The sequence below is a fragment of the Ipomoea triloba genome, chromosome 11, assembly GCF_003576645.1.
Source record: "Ipomoea triloba cultivar NCNSP0323 chromosome 11, ASM357664v1".
Lineage (NCBI taxonomy): Eukaryota > Viridiplantae > Streptophyta > Magnoliopsida > Solanales > Convolvulaceae > Ipomoea > Ipomoea triloba.
This window is the reverse complement of record NC_044926.1, coordinates 12,987,925-13,007,307: the sequence shown is the minus strand read 5'-3', so window position 1 is coordinate 13,007,307 and position 19,383 is coordinate 12,987,925. Positions and strand designations below refer to the sequence as shown.

At 35.1% G+C, this 19,383-nt stretch overlaps 1 protein-coding gene across 4 annotated transcripts; it reads left to right on the top strand.

Annotated features, from left to right (window-relative positions):
- Positions 1–13,515: 13,515 nt before the first annotated feature.
- On the top strand, positions 13,516–17,553 carry LOC115995610 (protein ALP1-like). 4 transcript variants are annotated; one of them, XR_004093538.1, is made up of 3 exons: positions 13,516–13,679; positions 14,625–15,152; positions 15,237–16,120. XR_004093538.1 is itself a non-coding variant. In XM_031234697.1 (3 exons), exons 2-3 carry the CDS (start codon positions 15,342–15,344, stop codon positions 16,012–16,014), a joined length of 594 nt encoding a protein of 197 aa, XP_031090557.1. In that variant the 5' UTR covers positions 13,516–13,679; positions 14,625–15,341; the 3' UTR covers positions 16,015–16,120. The 4 variants fall into 4 exon arrangements, 1 of the variants encoding a protein (XP_031090557.1); XM_031234697.1 differs by having other exon boundaries at positions 14,625–15,468; positions 15,548–16,120; XR_004093537.1 differs by lacking the exons at positions 14,625–15,152; positions 15,237–16,120 and adding exons at positions 16,234–16,598; positions 16,684–17,553 and having other exon boundaries at positions 13,527–13,679.
- Positions 17,554–19,383: the final 1,830 nt, after the last annotated feature.

Below are 19,383 nucleotides of genomic sequence, written 5' to 3'. Positions count from 1 at the left end.
TCCCAGAAAAGAGGTAACTCATGAGCATTCTCTTGCTAAACCAACCACCATAAACCTTCCTTCTAGTGTGAAAGAAGTTCTTCCATTCACTCAGCATTGACAAAAACAACCTATTTTTCCTCCCAAAAAGGAGGTAACTCAAACCAGACTTTACAATAGTATGTGGTGGTTCCATTCACTCACTGTGTAAGTAGAACCACCACATTTACAAATACATATATACCCGACTTGAGCGGCGCTCTTTAGACGAAGAAAATGAGGACACATCCAACTGAAACCCCTCTTCGCCATCCTTGGCGTGCATGTTGATAGATACTTTCTCAACCTACTGAAGCAGAAAGAGTCAACAGATGCCTCCACTGAAGCTCGAACTCACTCCCGTTCACATGAGAGTGTACACCGGGTGCCGCTTGACCACAAGGTCTTTGGCTATTTTATTTTATTTAATTAAGCTTGCATGTCTTCCATCTCATTTAATTTAAGCCATGTCACTAACAAATAAGTCCAAATCAGCAGGTTACCCACGCCATGTCATCAGGGTTACCCAAAAACCTACAAAAAGACTAGGCGAAAAAAAAATTGGTTTATGACTCGAAATATCTCTTATTGAAGATCATGGTGCGGCATGAATAATCAAGAAGGGTTCATGGTGCAAGATGGCACTTTAGCCAATAAAAAAATGACAAACTATGAAGTTATTTGAAATGAGATTGTGATTTTTTCATAGTTTGTCATTTGAAAATAAAAAATAGATGTTGATAAAAATGTATTTTGGTTTTCCTATTACAGAGTATTTTCTTATGAAAAAAGAATATGAGATAAGTGTGAAAAGATGAATCAGACAAATACAATAGGTCCTTAATTTTTACTCTCATACTTCTAAAAAAAATTCGAAAAACTTCTAATAATTCTCCAAAATTCTAAAGTGTCCTAATGTGTTTTATGTTTGCTGAATGATCAATTTAACTGCTTGAATACAAGTAGGGAAAATTGTAATTTATGACTCTTAAAAATATACTAATTATCAATGTCACTCATAAATTATTAGTGGTGTAAATGTTACCCTTCAATTTTTAAAGCTTAATATATATTGCCCCTCCCCAGAATTATTAGTGGTGTAAATGTGGTTACCCGCCGTTTTCCTTGTTCGAAGGCACATTTTTTTTACTCCATTTTTCTTTTTTCATTTGCTCTCATTTCACCAATAATAATGTTTCTCCTTCTTCTTATTAGGAGAGAGACAATATATGCCACATTTTAAAAACTAAAAAGTAACATTTACACCACTAACAATTCATAAGTGATATTAAAAATTGACATATTTGTGAGGGTACAATTTTTCCTTCATTATATCTTAAGAAATTGCTTCAATATAATGCTCCTAAATTTTGCAGAGGAATTGAATTGATTTTAAGAATATTGCCTTTGATACAAGTATACAACCCTTATTATTTTATGTCATGAAGAACTATTTTTAACAAAATTTCCTATCTATTAAAACCGTTTATTGAATCTTTATTATTTTTATTAAAATTTCTTAAATGCTTGATTAAAACAATGAATTACGTTTACAGTTACTTTTTAAACAATAAAAAAAAATAATTAGAACATTGAATCACTCCAATCTCATACTCTCGTTATAGCATTGTCTCAAATGAGGCCATAATGGCGTAGCTATTGTGCGATTTGCGATACTTTTGTTTGCTTTCTTCTTCTTTTTTTTTTTTGGTTTATTTTTATTTCTTTTTAGAAAATAATTTAGTTTATTTTTATTAGTTTCATTCGATACAATTTTTATGTTAGTCACTTAGTTGTTTACATATCGAATCTTAAGATATTATGCAATTGACAAGAGTCTTAATGATTGAAATTTTGACATTAACAATGTAATTTCTCTTGATACATGAAATACATTTCGTTTCGATTTCAATTTTCTATAAACATTGTCATTAATTAGCAATTAAGGGTTGACCATAAGAGCAAAGACAATGCACTCGGAGATTTAGAAATTATCCCGTAATAACTCTTATAAAAGTGTTGATGTTTACTAAAATAGATATATATTGTCTCGTGTGGTGCACAACCATATATAATTGATCTATATTTTAATATAAATAAATATTAAGTATTGTTCATGACGTTCAAAAAAAAAATAGAATCATGTAATATAGTTTACAAAAACATGTACAATGACTAAGAAACATAATGTTTGATTAATTATTATTATTGAAAAAGAAATTACAAATTATTAAAAGTCTCTTTATAAACTTTATTAGTAGTAGAAGGACAAACTCTTTCCGATTCATCACAAATTAATATTTTTAAACCGTTGGGGTTACTTACCATTGATGCCGCCACATACAATTGTCCATGAACAAATATTGATTTCTTTAATAGCAACCCAACATTTGATAATGTTTGACCTTAACTTTTGTTGATGGTCATTGCATATGATAACAGAACTGACAATTGTCTTATGTTGAACTTGAAAGACGTACCGTCTTGGGTCTGATGGGGTGATAGTTATCCTAGCTATTAACTGTTGGAAAATTAGCAATAAAATGGCATTTAAGTGGCCATTTTGTGGTATAAATATATGTAGGGTCCACATCCTATTTGGGTCGGGTCAAAGTGGATTCGGATTCTTCGTAGTGAGACGAAGAGATCGATATATTATACGCTCAAAATAGATAATGGGTGAATGAGAAATTGGTTCTCAAAGTAGACCCATTGAGATGGAATTTGTGTGGGAAAAGCTTAAGGAAAGCCTTTGTCCCACATTGGTTTGGGAAAGGGATTTCATCCACTATAAATACAAGAGCCTTTTTAAGGCTAATTGACTTGTATGGCATAGAGGTCCTCTTTCGCGCGTAGAGGGGGGGGGGTGCAAATCAAATCCCAAAATGAGTTCGAAAAGGCTTGAACTCGTGTGCGCCAGCACCTGCGGATAGGCTGGCCTTGCGGGCATAAGTTATGCGAAAATTCCGAACAAGTTTTTCATCTCAGACCACACAAGTGCGACGCGCGCGTCCGAACGTCTCGCGGACCAGTGCGATGTCTCGAAGCTTGCACTTCTCGACGTCTCGCGGCACGGGCATGTCTCGAGTGATGTCTCGATGGTTCACAGACTGGACCATGTCTCGCACGACGACTTCAGTAACCTCTCAAACGCGACCTTTCACCTACTGTGTCCATTCAGAAATGACTCTTGGCATTACGGAATTAATTTGATTAATTCCAATCATTATTTTTAGAGTTATTTCATGAATTATGGGACTTGGTAGTGGGTGTAAGTGTTGCTTAATGGCAGATTTAAATTTCTGCTAGTGGAAGGAGGTTACAAATGGATTATCAATGCCATGATTAAATGCTATGATCCATTTCCTCCATTATTTATATTCGTTGTAAGTAGCAGGTTTGACACACACCAAGAACACACGGCATACACTATTTTCTCCCTCAAAACTCTGCTCACATTTCCTTCTAGCCACCTGCGTTGAACCCATGTTCCTAGTTCACCGGATCCGAGTTTGTGTGCTCAAACGAGGATCGTAGTACGTTTTATCCTAGGAAACCTAGACAACAACGCTCCAGCACACCGGGAGGCGGTAAATAAGGTTTTAAGGAGAGTGGCAACACGACTCGTGCTTCCAACCACCCGAGTTCGTCCGGATTTCATCCTCAACCGCAATTCAGGATTGTTTAACCTTCTGTAGGTTTATTTCCTGTATTTATTATCCTTCGTGGATATCTTTTTGTTGTAATTTCCATTTTTTCTTGCATTTTCGAGATCAACCTCTGTAATATTAACTAGTACCTTTGTTCCAGCATTTGACCCAGCCAATATGCATGTTTCTATCACATGTTCAGCTAATTTAGTAAGAACCAATAATGTTTGGGTTATAGTATGAATAAGAATTGTGTTTGTGTAATAGATTGTATCAATAACAACCAATCGAGTACCATTGCAAAGCCTAATAGTGTGATTGATATTTCTCATTAACATTATAACTGTTGATCGATATTTTCCATCAATAATTAACTGTTGAATTACAAAAATTATTTCACCACACTCATGTTTCCTATGTATTTGTTTACTTCTGGAGTACAAATCCCTTTACATTTAATTTTGTTTTTCAAGTTGACCATATTTATACAATTCAGCTCAATTGAATTAATGTTAATTTAATTATCAAATTTTTTATATAGAAATCTGAAACGGTGACGTTTCTCTCTCCAACTTTTTTTATTTTCTCTCTAGTGATTAATATTATATACACTTCTTTTGTCTTTTTTCTTTATTTTCTTTTAAATTAAGACACAAATACCACTTCTTTTTACCAAAAAAAAAATGAATACTACAATTACTTCATTATAATTATTTTCAAAGTTCATTTTTTAAATATTTTTTTTTTCATTTCCAAAAAAAAAAAAAGCAATACAAACTTTTTGTAACTCAATAGAAATTAGCTTGAAAAATTGAACAATTTTTTTATTTAAAAAATAATGTTGCAATTTCTTTTAATAAGACCACATATATAATATATATACTTTTTTAATCCTATAAAGGACATACATACATACATACATACACATATACATATACATATACATATACATATACATATACATATACACACACACACACACACACACACACACACACACACACACACACACACACACACACACACACACACACACACACACACACACACACACACACACACACACACACACACACACACACACACACACACACACACACACACACACACACACATATATATATATATATATATATATATATATATATCTACCAAAATTAAGAAGAACCATTGTATGCAATATATACGTATAATGCTTAAGGTTGAAAGTTGAATGAGCCACGTATAATGCAAATTATATGTAATGACTTTCCGTGCAAATTAATGTATATAACTTTATTAAGGTTATGAGTTATTTATGCAAATTATATATAATGATTCTATATACCAAATTTATTTACATATAATCAGTTATGAGTTATATATATAAATTTAACACACTATTTTCTGTGCAATTTAGGTTGCTGGTTGAATCATTAATTACTTTATTTGCTAAGCTTATATATATACACGTACCGAATTTAAGATATTCACTTAAATATGATTTAATTTTGTTAATTGTAATCTTATGCTGACTGATTTCAATTTCCAAACTAATTTTTTTTTTGTCTAATGAGCAGGAAAATGTCACTTTTATTATATATATATATATATATATATATATATATATATATATATATATTAAAGGTAAATAAGAGTGTATAAATATATAGGCCAATTTTTTACAATACAAAATCGAACACAAAAATGTCATGGATCATAATTCATATTGAATCTTGGTAGTTGGGATTTATATCCTGAACTACATGGTCATTTGGTATCTCAATCAACCACATTTAAACTTTTCAAATTAAAAAAAAATGACATTTTTCTCCTTTAAATTATATGCATATAGCATTTTCCCCATTAAAAAAAAATTCATTGGTTAAAATAAACATTAAGTGAGGAGACAGAGAAAAACTTAATATTCACTTAGGGTGTGTTTGATAAATCGGGAAATGATTTTCGAAAATTATTTTCCGGACTTTCCATGTTTGGCAATGTCCGAAAAATGCGGTCAACAGAAAATGAATTCTGTTGACCATGAAAAATGAGTCCTTTTTTCCAGAAAACAACTTCCAAACAAAAAGTTTAGAAGTACAAAAAGTTCGGAAGTCATTTACCAGAAATGACTTCCGTCTGAGGGACGGCCAAGGGCCACTAGCATGGATGGACAGCTGAAGATGGGTCTTTTGTTTGTTAGCACTTAGCAAATCCAAGAAACACCATTTGCCATACACCCATGCCTCAACCCAGAGCACTTAGCAAATCCAAGAAACACATGAGGAAGCTATTATAAATGAAGATGAGGTTGGAACTCAAGTTGATGATCAAGTGTAACCTCAATAGGAAGTGGCATTAAGGAGCTCTGCTAGACAAAAAAGATCGGGCATTCTTGTTGACTACATTGTTTATGCACTTGAGCATGAAAGTGACTTGAGTATTGATAATGATCCAGTCTCATTTAACCTTGCCATACAGGGTAATAATTTTCATTTTTTACTATAAAGAGACTTTCTCTCTAGTTTCTAAGAAAGACTTTTTGAGAATTATTTTGGCTTTGGCTTGAGCTCCACCAAATGGATGTTAAAAATGCCTTTCTGAATGGTGAATTAGAAGAGGAAGTGTACATGGATCAGCTACAAGGTTGAATGACCAAAGGAAAGGAAAATTTAGTATGTAGATTGAAGAATTTGATCTATGGATTAAAACAGGCTTCCAGACAATGGTACTTGAAATTCAATGATATTGTATTGTCATTTGTTTTTTTAGAGATCATTGTTGATAGGTGTGTATACATGAAGGTTAATGGAAGCAAGTTTGTAATCATGGAATTATATGTTTGCGACATTCTTCTAGTTGTTAATGATAAAGGGATAATGTGTGATGTTAAAGAATATCTTTCTAAGAACTTTGAAATGAAAGACAAGGGTGAGCTTCATATGTGATTGGAATAGAAATATTCCATGATAGATCACAAGCGATTTTAGGTTTATCCCAGAAGGCTTACATTAACAAAGTTTTAGAAAGATATAAATTGGAAAACTACAAAGAAGGTCCTGAGATACTTACAAAGAACTAAGGACCACATACTTACATATAGAAGGTAGAATAACCTAGAAGTTGTAGGTTATTCAATACTCAAACTATGGCGGATGTTTGGATAACAGAAACTCCACATTCGGACATATTTTCCTACTTGCTGGTGGAGCAATATCTTAGAAAGGTATGAAGGGGTTGGTCATTACTCCTTCCACTATGGAGGTAGATTTTGTAGCATGCTTTAAGGCTACAAATTCAATCATCATGGCTGTGCAATTTCATTTCTAGTTTGGGCATTGTCGACACTATAGCCAAACCATTGAGGATTCATTGTGATAATGCGGCAGGTGTATTTTTCTCAAAGAACGACAGATATACTAGAGGTACCAAGTACATGGATTTGAAAATTCTGTCTGTTAAGGAGAAGATACAAAATTAAAAGAGTATCAATAGTGCATTTTGGTGTCGATCTTGTGATTGCGGATCCGTTGACTAAGGGATTGGCACCCAAAACCTTCATTGGCTATGTTGGTAGAATGAGCATATTGGTAAAGTCCTTGTATAATGGTTAATCATGTCATACATGTATGGGTTTATTTTTGATAAGCACATTGGGTTGTTGATATTCTTAGATATCTATTCAAGTTTTGATTTTTTTATTGTTGATGTTGATCATTTATTTACTCATAATTCAGAATTGATAACGTTGGTCCTTGTTTAAAACATAAAGAATAAGGTACTTTCAGATTTTACCTTAGTATTATGGTTCAAATTCTTATTAACTATAATACATGGAAGGGAGCAGGATGCTATGTCAGGCTTGTAACTGCTATGATTTCATTATTAAAGTTCGATAAGGTTGTGACCTCTACATTTTCATATTAAGTGAGCTCAAATTAAGGATTGAAAATTTTAAAGTCACACTTATATGAATTAAGTGGGAAATTGTTATAAATAATTTATTCCTAACATTGATTCATATAATAAAGGAGTCACGCTTATATGAATCAAGTGGGAGACTGTTAGAAATAATTATTTCCTAAAATTGATTTATATAATAAAGGTTGTAATTCTATAAGGGACTCACGATGATGATTAGTGATGTATAAATGCGGAATTACTAGGTGAAATCCCCTCTATCTCATTCTTTTAAAATTTAAGTTTTTAAGGATTAAAAGATGTATGTTGGAAAATGTTAAGAGTTTCCTAAAAGGAGGTTTCACATTCCTAAAGAGATTTCTATTCCTAAAAGGAGGTTTCCCAATCCTCTTGAAAGAGGGTTCTCATCACATCTATAAATACCCAGGAAAACTATAGGGATTATATGGTTTTTCTACTCTATAAGTTTTCCCGTCTCCATATCATCTAGAGGTGATTAAGGCATACAGATTAGAGAGGTGGAGCATTCTTGATTATTCAAGTAAGAGATTACATCTCCAATGGAATCAAGTAAGTTTTTATCCTTATTCTTGTTTTAATTAAAAATCCATGATCATGAAAATTGTTTAGTTGATTGATTTTATTTACATGTGGTTCATTATTATTTGTGTTTCCGCATTCAAGTTATAGCGCATAAATATTGTGATTTACAAAAATAACAATTAGTGTTTAGTCTTAACATGTCTTGAGTCATTAACGGGTTGACCCGTTAAAAATCTTTAAAAATTGGTGTCTTAATGGATCAACATGCTTAACCAATTAAGAACATGTTTAAGATATTATTATTAGCATTAAGAGTTAATTCCATGAATGGTTCATTGACTATTGTCACTTACCAATTTTTATTCGGCCTATACTTTCAATTTGACCATAATTAGACCATAATTTGTCCCGTGACTATCGATTTTGTTCGAGATTTGGTCATCTAGTTAAATATTCATTTAATGGACGTTAAATTGAAGGGAAAGAATATAAAAATTAGCTAGTAGAATAGTTTATTCAAATTTGTATAAGTTGTTGAAACAAAAGATATAATCACTTCAAGTTTGGGGTAAAGACTTATCAGTAGCTTGGTTCGGTTGGTTATATTACTTTTGGGCAGTCAACGGCTAACCAACATAATCGTTACATGATAGGTGCCAAAAGTATCTATTTTTTGGGTCTATTGAGGGGTTGTTTAACATTGATTAATGCCTATCGTGTGAAACAATTTGTGGTAATTATGCTTGGATGTGCTAACATTCGTGAGGATGCTATCTTTAGAATATCTTTGAAAGGAATCCAATAGGTTCAGGATCACGAAGAGATCACGAGACGAGACAAGGGGTTAATTAGAAGATGGACCGATCGTGGCACACTCAAAAACCAAACTATGCAAGTAAAGGGGCAAAAGGAGAAGGGAAACACCCTCTCCACGCCAAGTCCCACGCGTGAAGACCGGCGTGGGGTTTTTCCAGTAATGCTCCACGCTGGCGTGGCGTGGATGGGCTATTTTATGGCAAAGCGCATGACTATAAAAGGGGGGCAATTTTAGCAAGTTAGGGAGTTCCACTTCAGTTCCAATTTTACATTTTTGAGATTAGAGAACTTTAGGTTAGATTTTAAAGAGAGAAAGTGAAGAATTCAAGGATTGAAGGAGATCTAGAGAAGAATCAAGCTTAGAATTGAATTGTAGACTTCAATTGATAACACATTTCGTTTCCTATTTTATAATTCTTTCAATTTCTAGCTTGTGATTGCAAATTGTCACTTTGAAGCTTGGTTTGGAATATTGTTCTTCTTGCATCTTTTGCTTTTGGAATTGAAATTGGAGTGATGTTAATCTTGATCATGGATGTTAGTTGCTAATTAGCTAGGATTGGATTGGGAAACCTACACTCTTGCACTCATGAATTCAATTGTTGAAATTAGAGACTAAATATGCTTTGTTCTATCTTTGTTGTGAGTATGATCCTTCTTGATCTCGTTGAATCGAGGGCCCCGATTTCACCAAGATTTAGAGGTCACACACTTGGTGAGATATCGCAAGTGTGTGAGAGCCTAGATGCTCACATCTCCCACCCTCTATCCGGGAGGATGAGGTCCGGAGGGAACTCATAAACTAAGTGTTCGATGAAATTCCCCAACCGAATGAGGATTGGGAGTTCGAGTGTGACACCACTCGCTATAGGGCATATAGTTTCCTTAGATAGACCAATTGTCATTTCAACATTTACCATAGCCCATAGAGTGCAAGAGTTGAGGAATCTTAATCCAATCTGTTTACCTTACTCGCGCTCTAGTTGAATTGAATCTTTCCTTACCCAATGCTTTGTTATTCTTTTAGTCTCAAGTTTCTTGGTAATTAAAGATAGGTCGTGTAAACTCTCCAATTTGCCATCCTTGTGAACATGACACTCGGGGATTTCATCTCTGTTTTACCACCTCTACACCACCGTGAAAACTACTATTTCAAAATAACTCCATTGTCGGGGATGACAAACGGTGTAGATTATACTTTCTACCTTGATTACTAAGATAATTTGTTAGTTTGTTTGTTTTCCTTTGGGTTGCTTTACCATTGCAAACTTCATCCCACCGCACAATTGTTCGCACACACACTTTTTGAGCTAACCACACAAGGAGCTACCTCTTGTGCTCCGTTTCTTTGTTTCACCATTGTTTGTAGGTACAATTCTCGAGCATATGGATCATTCGCCACCACCTGAAGATAGAACATCTTACGGTTATCCACCCTATAGTGGAAATCCTTACTATCCTCCTCCACCGGCCACCATACTACCCATCTTATGCCTATTATCTTCCCTACCACTATCCACTACCTTCACCTCTACCACATTATTAGGAAAGAGCGTATGCCATGCACCACTACTCACCCCTTCATCATTCTCATACATATGAGACACCACTTTACCCTAAAACACCCCCCCCATGAGCCAAGGAATCAAAACCACAACTATTTCGTAGATAGCAGCTCATCCACGCCAGCCCCATGCGTGGAATAATTCCAGTGAGTTGCACGCCCGTGTCCACGTGTAGACGAGGCATGGAACAATTCCAGTGAGTTCCCACGTCCGTGTCCATACGTGGATGAGGTATGGAACAATTCCAGTAGGCTCCCACGCCTGAGTCCACACGTGGACTCGTGCGTGGAGCAGGCTGAGCCGCAACATTATCCTCCTTCGGCTTCGGAGAAATCTTTTTTGACCAACAATGAGCGGGATGACCTTGAGAAGCGCCTCAACACCCTTATCAATGAAACGAAAGAAGAAAATGCCAACCTCAAAGAAACTATTATAAAGCAAGTGTTGGGAGAAATCTAAGATCTTCGCCAAGAGACCCTTTACCCTCTCAAAGAAATTGAAATCACCCTTGCTAAGATGATGGACATGCTTCAAGTACAAGCTCAAACACAAGGAGAAATGGATGTTCATGCCATTACCTTGTGGAGCGGGAAAGCACTTCCCGAGGCTATTCCACCACAAAAGAAGACCAAAACCAATGAAGAGCCGAGGACGGAAGCAAGCTCTCCCGAAGCCAAGAAAGATGAGTCAAGCAAGGACGAGGAAGAAGAAGAGAACTCTGATACAACCTCCACCTTCCAAGAAGGGGAAGGAGGTCGTGTAAGAACCACCGCCCATTCCAAAAGCACGGCTTCCCTTCCCGCAACGGTTTTGCACTGGTGTTGATAATGCAAAATATGACAAGTTCCTCCAAATGCTTCTGCAACTTCACATCAATATGCCTTTCATCGATGCGCTAGAAGAGATGCCGAGGTATGCCAAGTTTCTCAAAGATCTTTTGTCCAATAAGAAGAAATTAGTTGAATCGACAACCGTTGTTCTAGGGGAGGAGTGCTCCGCTATATTGCATAAGAACGTGCCCTAGAAACTCAAAGATTTGGGGAGTTTCACGATTCGGTGCAACATAGGGGGGACTTCCTTCAATAAAGCCTTAGCCGATTTAGGAGCTAGCATTAATTGTATGCCCTTTGCACTATACCAGAAGCTAAATTTGGGGACCCTCAAACTAACACGCATGTGCATCTAACTTGCGGATAGATCTACCATATACCCTTGTGGTATTGTGGAGGACGTGTTGGTGAGGGATGACAAATTTATCTTCCCAGTTGACTTTGTTATCCTCGATATGGATCCCGATGTCGAGGTGCCTCTTATCTTGGGTAGACCATTTTTGGCTACCGCAAGAGCACTTATAGATGTTGGGGAGCGCAAGCTCGTCATACGAGTGGATGACGCGTCAGCTAGTTTTGATGTCCTTGGAAGGGGATGAATGCTCTTTCATCAAGTCGATACATGAAGAAGTTGATTATCTATGTGAGGTGCCAGATGTCAAGAGGCATGCTTTTGATTGGGAATGTCCTAAGGGCACCAATGATCATAGTGTGAATGAATATGACCATGATTTACATACTTTGCATGTCTCTTTGAACCGAGAGGTTGATCGCTTTAATTCAATTGATAATATGCATGATGCTTTATTGTTTGAAAATATGAATTGCATTGGCGAAGTTGAGGAGGAAATGGTTAGAAGTGAAAGGGTTGTATTTGATGAGTATGAGGGGGGGGGGGGAATGTGTTGACAAAAAGAAAAAGGAGGGTGAGAGTGAAAAAGAGAGAGGGAAAAAAGAAGAGGGGGAGTTGAAGCTGCTACCTGATCATCTTGAGTATGCTTACTTGGGGAAAGAGAAAGAGCTTCCTGTTGTTATTGCGACAGACCTTTCAAAAGAGGAAAAAGAAAAACTTGTGAGAGTCTTGAGGGAAAACAAATAGGCAATTAGATGGAAATTGACCGATCTCAAGGGAATCAATCCGGCTATTTGTACACACAAGATTTTGCTAGAAGAAGGATCAAAGCCGGTAGCCCAACCACATATGCAACTCAACTCGAATACCTTTGAAGTAGTAAAGAATGAGGTTATCAAGCTAATGGATGTGGGGGTGATATACCCCATCTCAGATAGTACGTGGGTTAGCCCGACCCACGTAGTGCCAAAGAAGGGAGGTATTACGGTGGTTGAGAATGAGAATAAAGAATTGATTCCAATAAGAAAAGTGTCAGGGTGGTGTGTGTGCATCGATTACAGAAAGTTGAATGAAGCCACTCGAAAGGACCATTTTCCTCTACCGTTTATTGACCAAATGATTGAAAAAATAAGTGGCTATGGATACTATTGCTTTCTTGATGGGATGAGTGGTTACTTCCAGATCCCTGTAGCACTTGAAGATCAAGAGAAAACCACTTTCACATCCCATTTGGTACCTTTGCATATAGACAGATGCCTTTTGGTCTTTGCAATGGTCCGACCACCTTCATGTGTTGTATGATAGTACTCTTCGAAGACTTTATAGGTGACTTTATGGAAGTCTTTATGGACGATTTTACCGTCTTTGGGAAAACATTTGATAATTGCTTAATGAATTTGGAAAAGGTCCTCAAGCCATATCAAAAGATGAATTTAGCACTCTCATGGGAAAAGTGCTACTACATGGTCAAGGAGGGCATAGTATTGGGACACAAAGTCTCGAAGAAAGGATTTATTGCGATTGATCAGAGCACATTAGAGCTAGGATCAAAGTAATTAATTGTGATTCCATTAACTACTCTACTTGTTTTTTTTCTTGATAACTCACATCTGGCAGTAGATCAGACCAGCTAACACCCCAATTTTTCAAGACCAAATTTTTACCAAATTTTCCTTAAATTTTTTTTCTTTATTAAGAATTTACTAACGGTGTGTTTAGTTGGGGGGTTTAGAAATAGGGAATGGGTATGATAGTGATTGTTAATGTTTGGTTAATGGGTTGTTAAGATGTTATTATGGGTATGGAATACCCCTTTATTTACAAAACCCATACCCCAATGAAAAACGGGTTTAATTTCCTCAGCCGCCCTTTCACATCTGTCGACTCTCTCTATCTTCAGTACATCTCCGTTGCTGCTCACGCTCGTCGCCTCTCACGCCCGTCGCTACTATGAAGACTCCATGACTCCATAGCCTCCTTCTACCCAGAGCTTTGCTGACGTGAGGTAAGTATCACTCCCTTTACCTTCATCCTCTTTCTCCATTGTTAATATTTATTTCAACTAAACATTGAAATTCCTCAGATCCATTGTTAATATTATGAATTTGCTTCGTAAATTTCTTTAAAAATCAAATAATTGTTAAACCCTTTGAGTTTTGGGTCATCTTGGTTCTGGGTTTAAGCAATTTATCCAGTATGGGGTGATTGCCAGGGGAAGAACAAGAGATGTTCTCGTGAACTTCACCTATATTTCTTTTAATTGACCTTTTGGACATGTTAAGCTGCAAACCATTTCCTGGTTCAAGTGAAATGTTATGTTTATGAAATTTGCAGATTGATGTGACTGTGTAAGCATAGCAAATCTTCTTGTCTTTGAAATTTGCTTTAAAAAAATTAGATTTGGGCCTATTTTGTGGCCTTAACACTACTTGTCTACTTGTTTACTATGTGGACTTTCTTTGCCTGAGCTCCCTGCATCTCTGCTTCTTATATTTGCTAATGATATGGCAATAAATGAGCTCCCTGCATCTCTGGTTTTGGTTTCAAAAATTGAGGAATTGAAGCAGATTTGAACATACTTGGCATGTTTACTATTTTAATATTTTTATTTGGAATAATACATGCATTGCCTTATATTAAAACCTGTCAGGTTTAAGAAAAGATTTGTTTTGAACATACTTGGCTATGTAACAAGCAGATTTGAACATACATGGAAATTTCATATAGAGTTTAGTGACTTTAAATTTCCATGTATGTTATTGGGTGATTGACTAACCTAGCTAACTAAACAAATCTTTTCATGCATGACTAACAGGTTTAAGAAAATAATAAGGGTCATATTCACAGCAAATACATAAATGAGGATTGTAGAAATGAAACCTGCAAGAGAGTTCAGTGTTTATTATAGTTCTTATTTCTAAAAATATTTATTATTTGTTGTTTGAAACAGAAAATGAGTCGTCTCCCAATTGTTTTGAGAACGCGAAGGCGGTTTCGCATGATCACAATTATGTGTGCCATGGCTATGGCTATGTTGGAATTAATTACATTGTGGTATTACTTTATTACTCTTTATAAGACATTGAAGAGGCGTAGTCTAAGAGATGCAACTGAAAAATCAATGTCTAGAATTAAATATATATTCTCACTTATTGGGGAAAGTGATAGATATTGTAGGAGTGAACTTCGAATGAATAGACACTCATTTGATATATTATGTGAGATGGTTACTGATGTTGGTGGTTTAAGAGGTACTAGGAACATGTCAATACAAGAGATTGTTGCTATGTTTCTTTACATATTGGCTCATCATAAGGAAAATAGGACAATAGCACGTGACTTTTTAAGGAGTGGAGAAACTGTAAGTCGTCAATTTAATCGGTGTTTATTAGCTGTGTTGAAGTTGCATGGAGTGTTGCTTAAAACTCCAGAGCCAATTACGGATAATTGCAAAGATGATAGGTGGAAGTGCTTTAAGGTAAACTATTAGGTTTTTTTAATACTAGTTTTATTTCTTTTCTTAAAATGTGTAAACTAATTAGCTTTTTTGCTGAATTTATAGTTTTAGAATTGTCTAGGTGCTTTAGATGAAACTCTAATTAGAGTTACACCCCCATTTGATGACAAATCAAGGTATCGAACTAGGAAAGCTAGTTTGGCAACAAATATGTTAGGGGTTTGTACACCTAGTATGGAATTTATATATGTTCTACCTGGTTGGGAAGGTTCGGCACATGATGGACGTGTACTTCGAGATGCTATATCTAGAACTAATGGCCTTAGAGTCCCTCAAGGTAGATATCAATACTTTGTCAGTTTATTTGCCCAAATACCTTTCATAGATATTAATTTTGGATACATGTGTGTTTGAAGGTTGTTATTATTTGGTTGATGCCGGTTATTGCAATGCTAAGGGATTCCTAGCTCCATATCGAGGGCAACGCTATCACTTGAATGAGTTTCATGGTAGACAACCACAATTTGCAGAAGAGTATTTTAATATGAAACATTCTAGAGCTAGAAATGTCATAGAGAGATGTTTTGGACTCCTTAAGGGAAAATGGAAGATTCTTGCATCTCCTTCATTTTTTCCAATCAAGACTCAAGTGAACATCATTATAGCTTGTTGTCTCCTACATAACTTAATTAGAAGGAACACAATTATAGAAGAAAGAGAGGAAGATGTGATCGAGGATCTAGAAGCTTCAAATAATGAAACTGACGATGAGGAGGATGAAGTGGAATATGTGACTAGTATTCAACCAAATGACGAATGTGCTAATTTTAGAAACAACTTAGCTTTAGACATGTTTAATAGTTGGAGATATAAAAATAGCTAGCTATTTAGTTATAATTCTGTTTGTTTTATTTCTTATCAATTATGTATTTTCAGTTCTAAACTCTTGTTCTATTTGAAATTGCTAGAGATTTTTTTTTGACCCTTAATTCTCTCTTTAAGTGTTCATTGCAATTTTCATGTATGCAGTTCTAATTCTGTTTTATTTCTTATCAATTGTATGTATGTATGCAGTTGTAATTCTGTTTTCATATTTCATAAGATGGAGACAGATGAACCATTAAGTTTTGAGCATTCTCGCGGTAGGGGAAAAATAAATGCTTTTGGACTGATGAAGAGTTCAAAGCATTGATTGATTCATTGCAAGAGATGTCATGTGATCCAATGTGAAAATTAGACGGTGGTTTTAGGAATGAGTATATGGGTGAGTTATGAAAAGAGTTCTTGTTAAATTGTCAACTTTTTCAAAACAAGTGAATCCACATATGGATTCTAAATTAAAGTGGTTAAAGAATAAATTTCATGCTATTACTGAAATGTGTAACCAAAGTGGATGCCAATGGGATGATGCTGAAAAGAAAAAAGAAAATCAAGTGTGAACGACAATGGTATTTAAGTTGGATTCAGGTATGTATAATACTTCTTTTTTTTTTTTCATATGCTTATATTTTTTCAATGTATTATATTAACATTATATTATATATTACTTTAGACACACAAGGAGGCAAAGGGTGTTTGGGACTTGAGATTTCCTTGGAAGTTTTGGAAACTATTTATGCAAAGATAGAGCTACAGGGAGAGGAACATTGGTATTTGAAGAAGCAATTGGACAGATGGAAGCTGATTTAGAAATAGACCAGTCTATGTCAATTAATTTGGATGACCTTAATGTTGAGGATGACCAGTCTGAGGCACCAACTTCCAGAAGCCAAGATAGTGAATTATCAAAGAAAAGAAAGAAGTTGGCAGCAATAAGGAGTAATGATGCAAAGAAAATGAGGGATTGAGAAAGGAATTAAGTGCTACTTTTCAAGGGATGTCAACTCATTTTGCCACTATTGCATCGACTATAGCAGATGAGAACAATAGATAACAGATGCGTGAAAAAAAGGACTAATACGGTGGTTGAGCAACTCTCACCACTTGGTTTGCCTAGTTCAGAATTGTTTAATGCTGCAAGCATCTTGCTAAAGGATTCTTCTGCACTAAATCTATTTTCTCAACTAGATATTGAGCACAAGAGGCAGTATATTTTTTCATTGTTGTATCCATCTATGCATGACTCAGCTTCTCATCCATAGTGGTAAAGTTGGTTGATATTTTGGATTGTTGTTGCTGCGGGTGGTTTTGCTATTTTGGAGGAAGACAAGTTTAAAATGATTGTTTTTTATTTTTATTATTGCTTTAGTATGAATTTGCTAGTTCATAGAACAAGTTTGCTACTTTGTGGATGAAGACAAGTTTAAAATTATTGGTTCTTTTTTTATTATTGCTTTAGTATGAATTTGCTAGTTCATAGAACAAGTTTTCTATTATGTTAAAACTATTTATAGGAGCAGGGTGTTTGAATTTGCTATGCAAATGATTGATGTTTTATCATTATATTGAATGGGTATTTTAAATTTTATTGGTAATTTGATTTTAAAGTTTGATTAGTACTTTTAAATTTTTATTTTTAATTTTTGTTTATTTTGGTGTTCTTGATGTATTTATTATATTAGAATCAATTTTTTGAACTTTTGTTTTTGTATTTTTAAAATCTTCATTCCCATTATAGGATTATACATAACCAAACAGCAATATTGGTAATCATTCCCATTCCACCCAACTACCAATCTTGTTAAATACTTTCACCAAAACTCATTACCCTTACTACGTATTTGATACCCATTCCGATTTCGATTCCGATTCCCATATGCGAACCAAACGCACCCTAAGATCATTGCGGAAGCTTAAAAACTAACTTCATCATATCATAAGGGTGTTATCGCCACACCTAACCTAACAAGGTTAGATGCAAGGTTAAACCAAAACAAAAAAATTACATTTGTCCTCATCATAAGTTTTTAACAAAAACAATACTAAATCAAGTCCTGTAACAAAAACAATACTAAATCAAGTCCTGAAAAACATAATTTAAAGACTAGGTCCCGAGCGCCAAAATAGCTGCCTGTCCTACCACGCTCATACTAGCATAAATCATCAGATTTTCCTGCTACTCAAATAAGCAACAATAACAACAATAAAAGAGAAAAGGGGTTAGCAACACTTGCTAAGTAAGAGACTGCTTGCTCCTAAAGAAAACAATTTTAGAAAATAAGAATTTACTTTACTTTACCCCCTTCTTTTAAAAACTCGGATGCACTGCACTTTAATTCAGAAAAATACAATTTATAGATAATTATATCAAAAAGCATATGGAACTTTTCATAATATCATCACTTATAAAATTTTCTCAAAAACTTTATTTTGTGTCATACTTGCACACCACAAAATACATATGGAAGCACATCACATACATAATGGGACAGGGTTCTTTATACTTAGGCCCTAGTGAACAACTCCACGCTGGACACTTCGCAAAATTCCCATGTTAATGGAAACAGGACTCTAACCTTAAGTGTGCACACCCCCAAGTGAGGATTCCAAGCCTCACCGGGAAGTTACTAGCCCTAGTATTCGGGGATTTTTCCTACCGAATACTCCTCAAAACAGGGTACAAAGACCCTAGTGGTAAGCATAACCTAACCACTCCTCAATCTCAATAGGATAATGAATGCCCTAGTATCCGGGGATTTGTCCTATCGAATACTCCTGGTACAAAGACCCTAGTAGTAGGCATAACCTAACCACTCCTCAATCTCAATAGGACAATGAATGCCCTAGTATCCGGGGATTTGTCCTATCGAATATTCCTGGTACAAAGACCCTAGTAGTAGGCATAACCTAACCACTCCACAACAGGGCATAGCCCTAGTATCCAGCATCAAACTGAATACTCGACAATTTCCAAGTCACATATCTTCCATCAGTTTTCAAAACATTATATGTAATAAAATATAACCCTTAGGCTCTCAAAATCTTTTGACCAAAATCAATTTATCAAAAATCTCAAACTTGGGTTCAAATATTGAGTATATCTCAAAAATATTTCCACAAGTTTTGAAACCATATTCTTGACATATTCATACTCTTTATAAAAGCTCAAAATTTGATTTGGATCAACTTTAACCAATTTCACAAAAAGGATATTCTAAACTAAATCATGCCAATTCTTGCCCTTTTAAAAAAATTCATACAAATCATAATACTTGAGAATTTACTCTCTAAAAATAAAACACATAAAACTTTCATTTCATAGTCACATAGTTCAAAAATCATGTTGTGATCAATAGTTAACATCGGAAGAAGA

Bases quoted from the DNA above. Each gene is read 5' to 3' on its own strand.
- LOC115995610 (XM_031234697.1), top strand. From the start codon at position 15,342: ATGTTAGGGGTTTGTACACCTAGTATGGAATTTATATATGTTCTACCT. The intron at 15,469-15,547 runs GTAGATATCAAT...GTGTGTTTGAAG, and splicing joins TGGCCTTAGAGTCCCTCAAG to GTTGTTATTATTTGGTTGAT.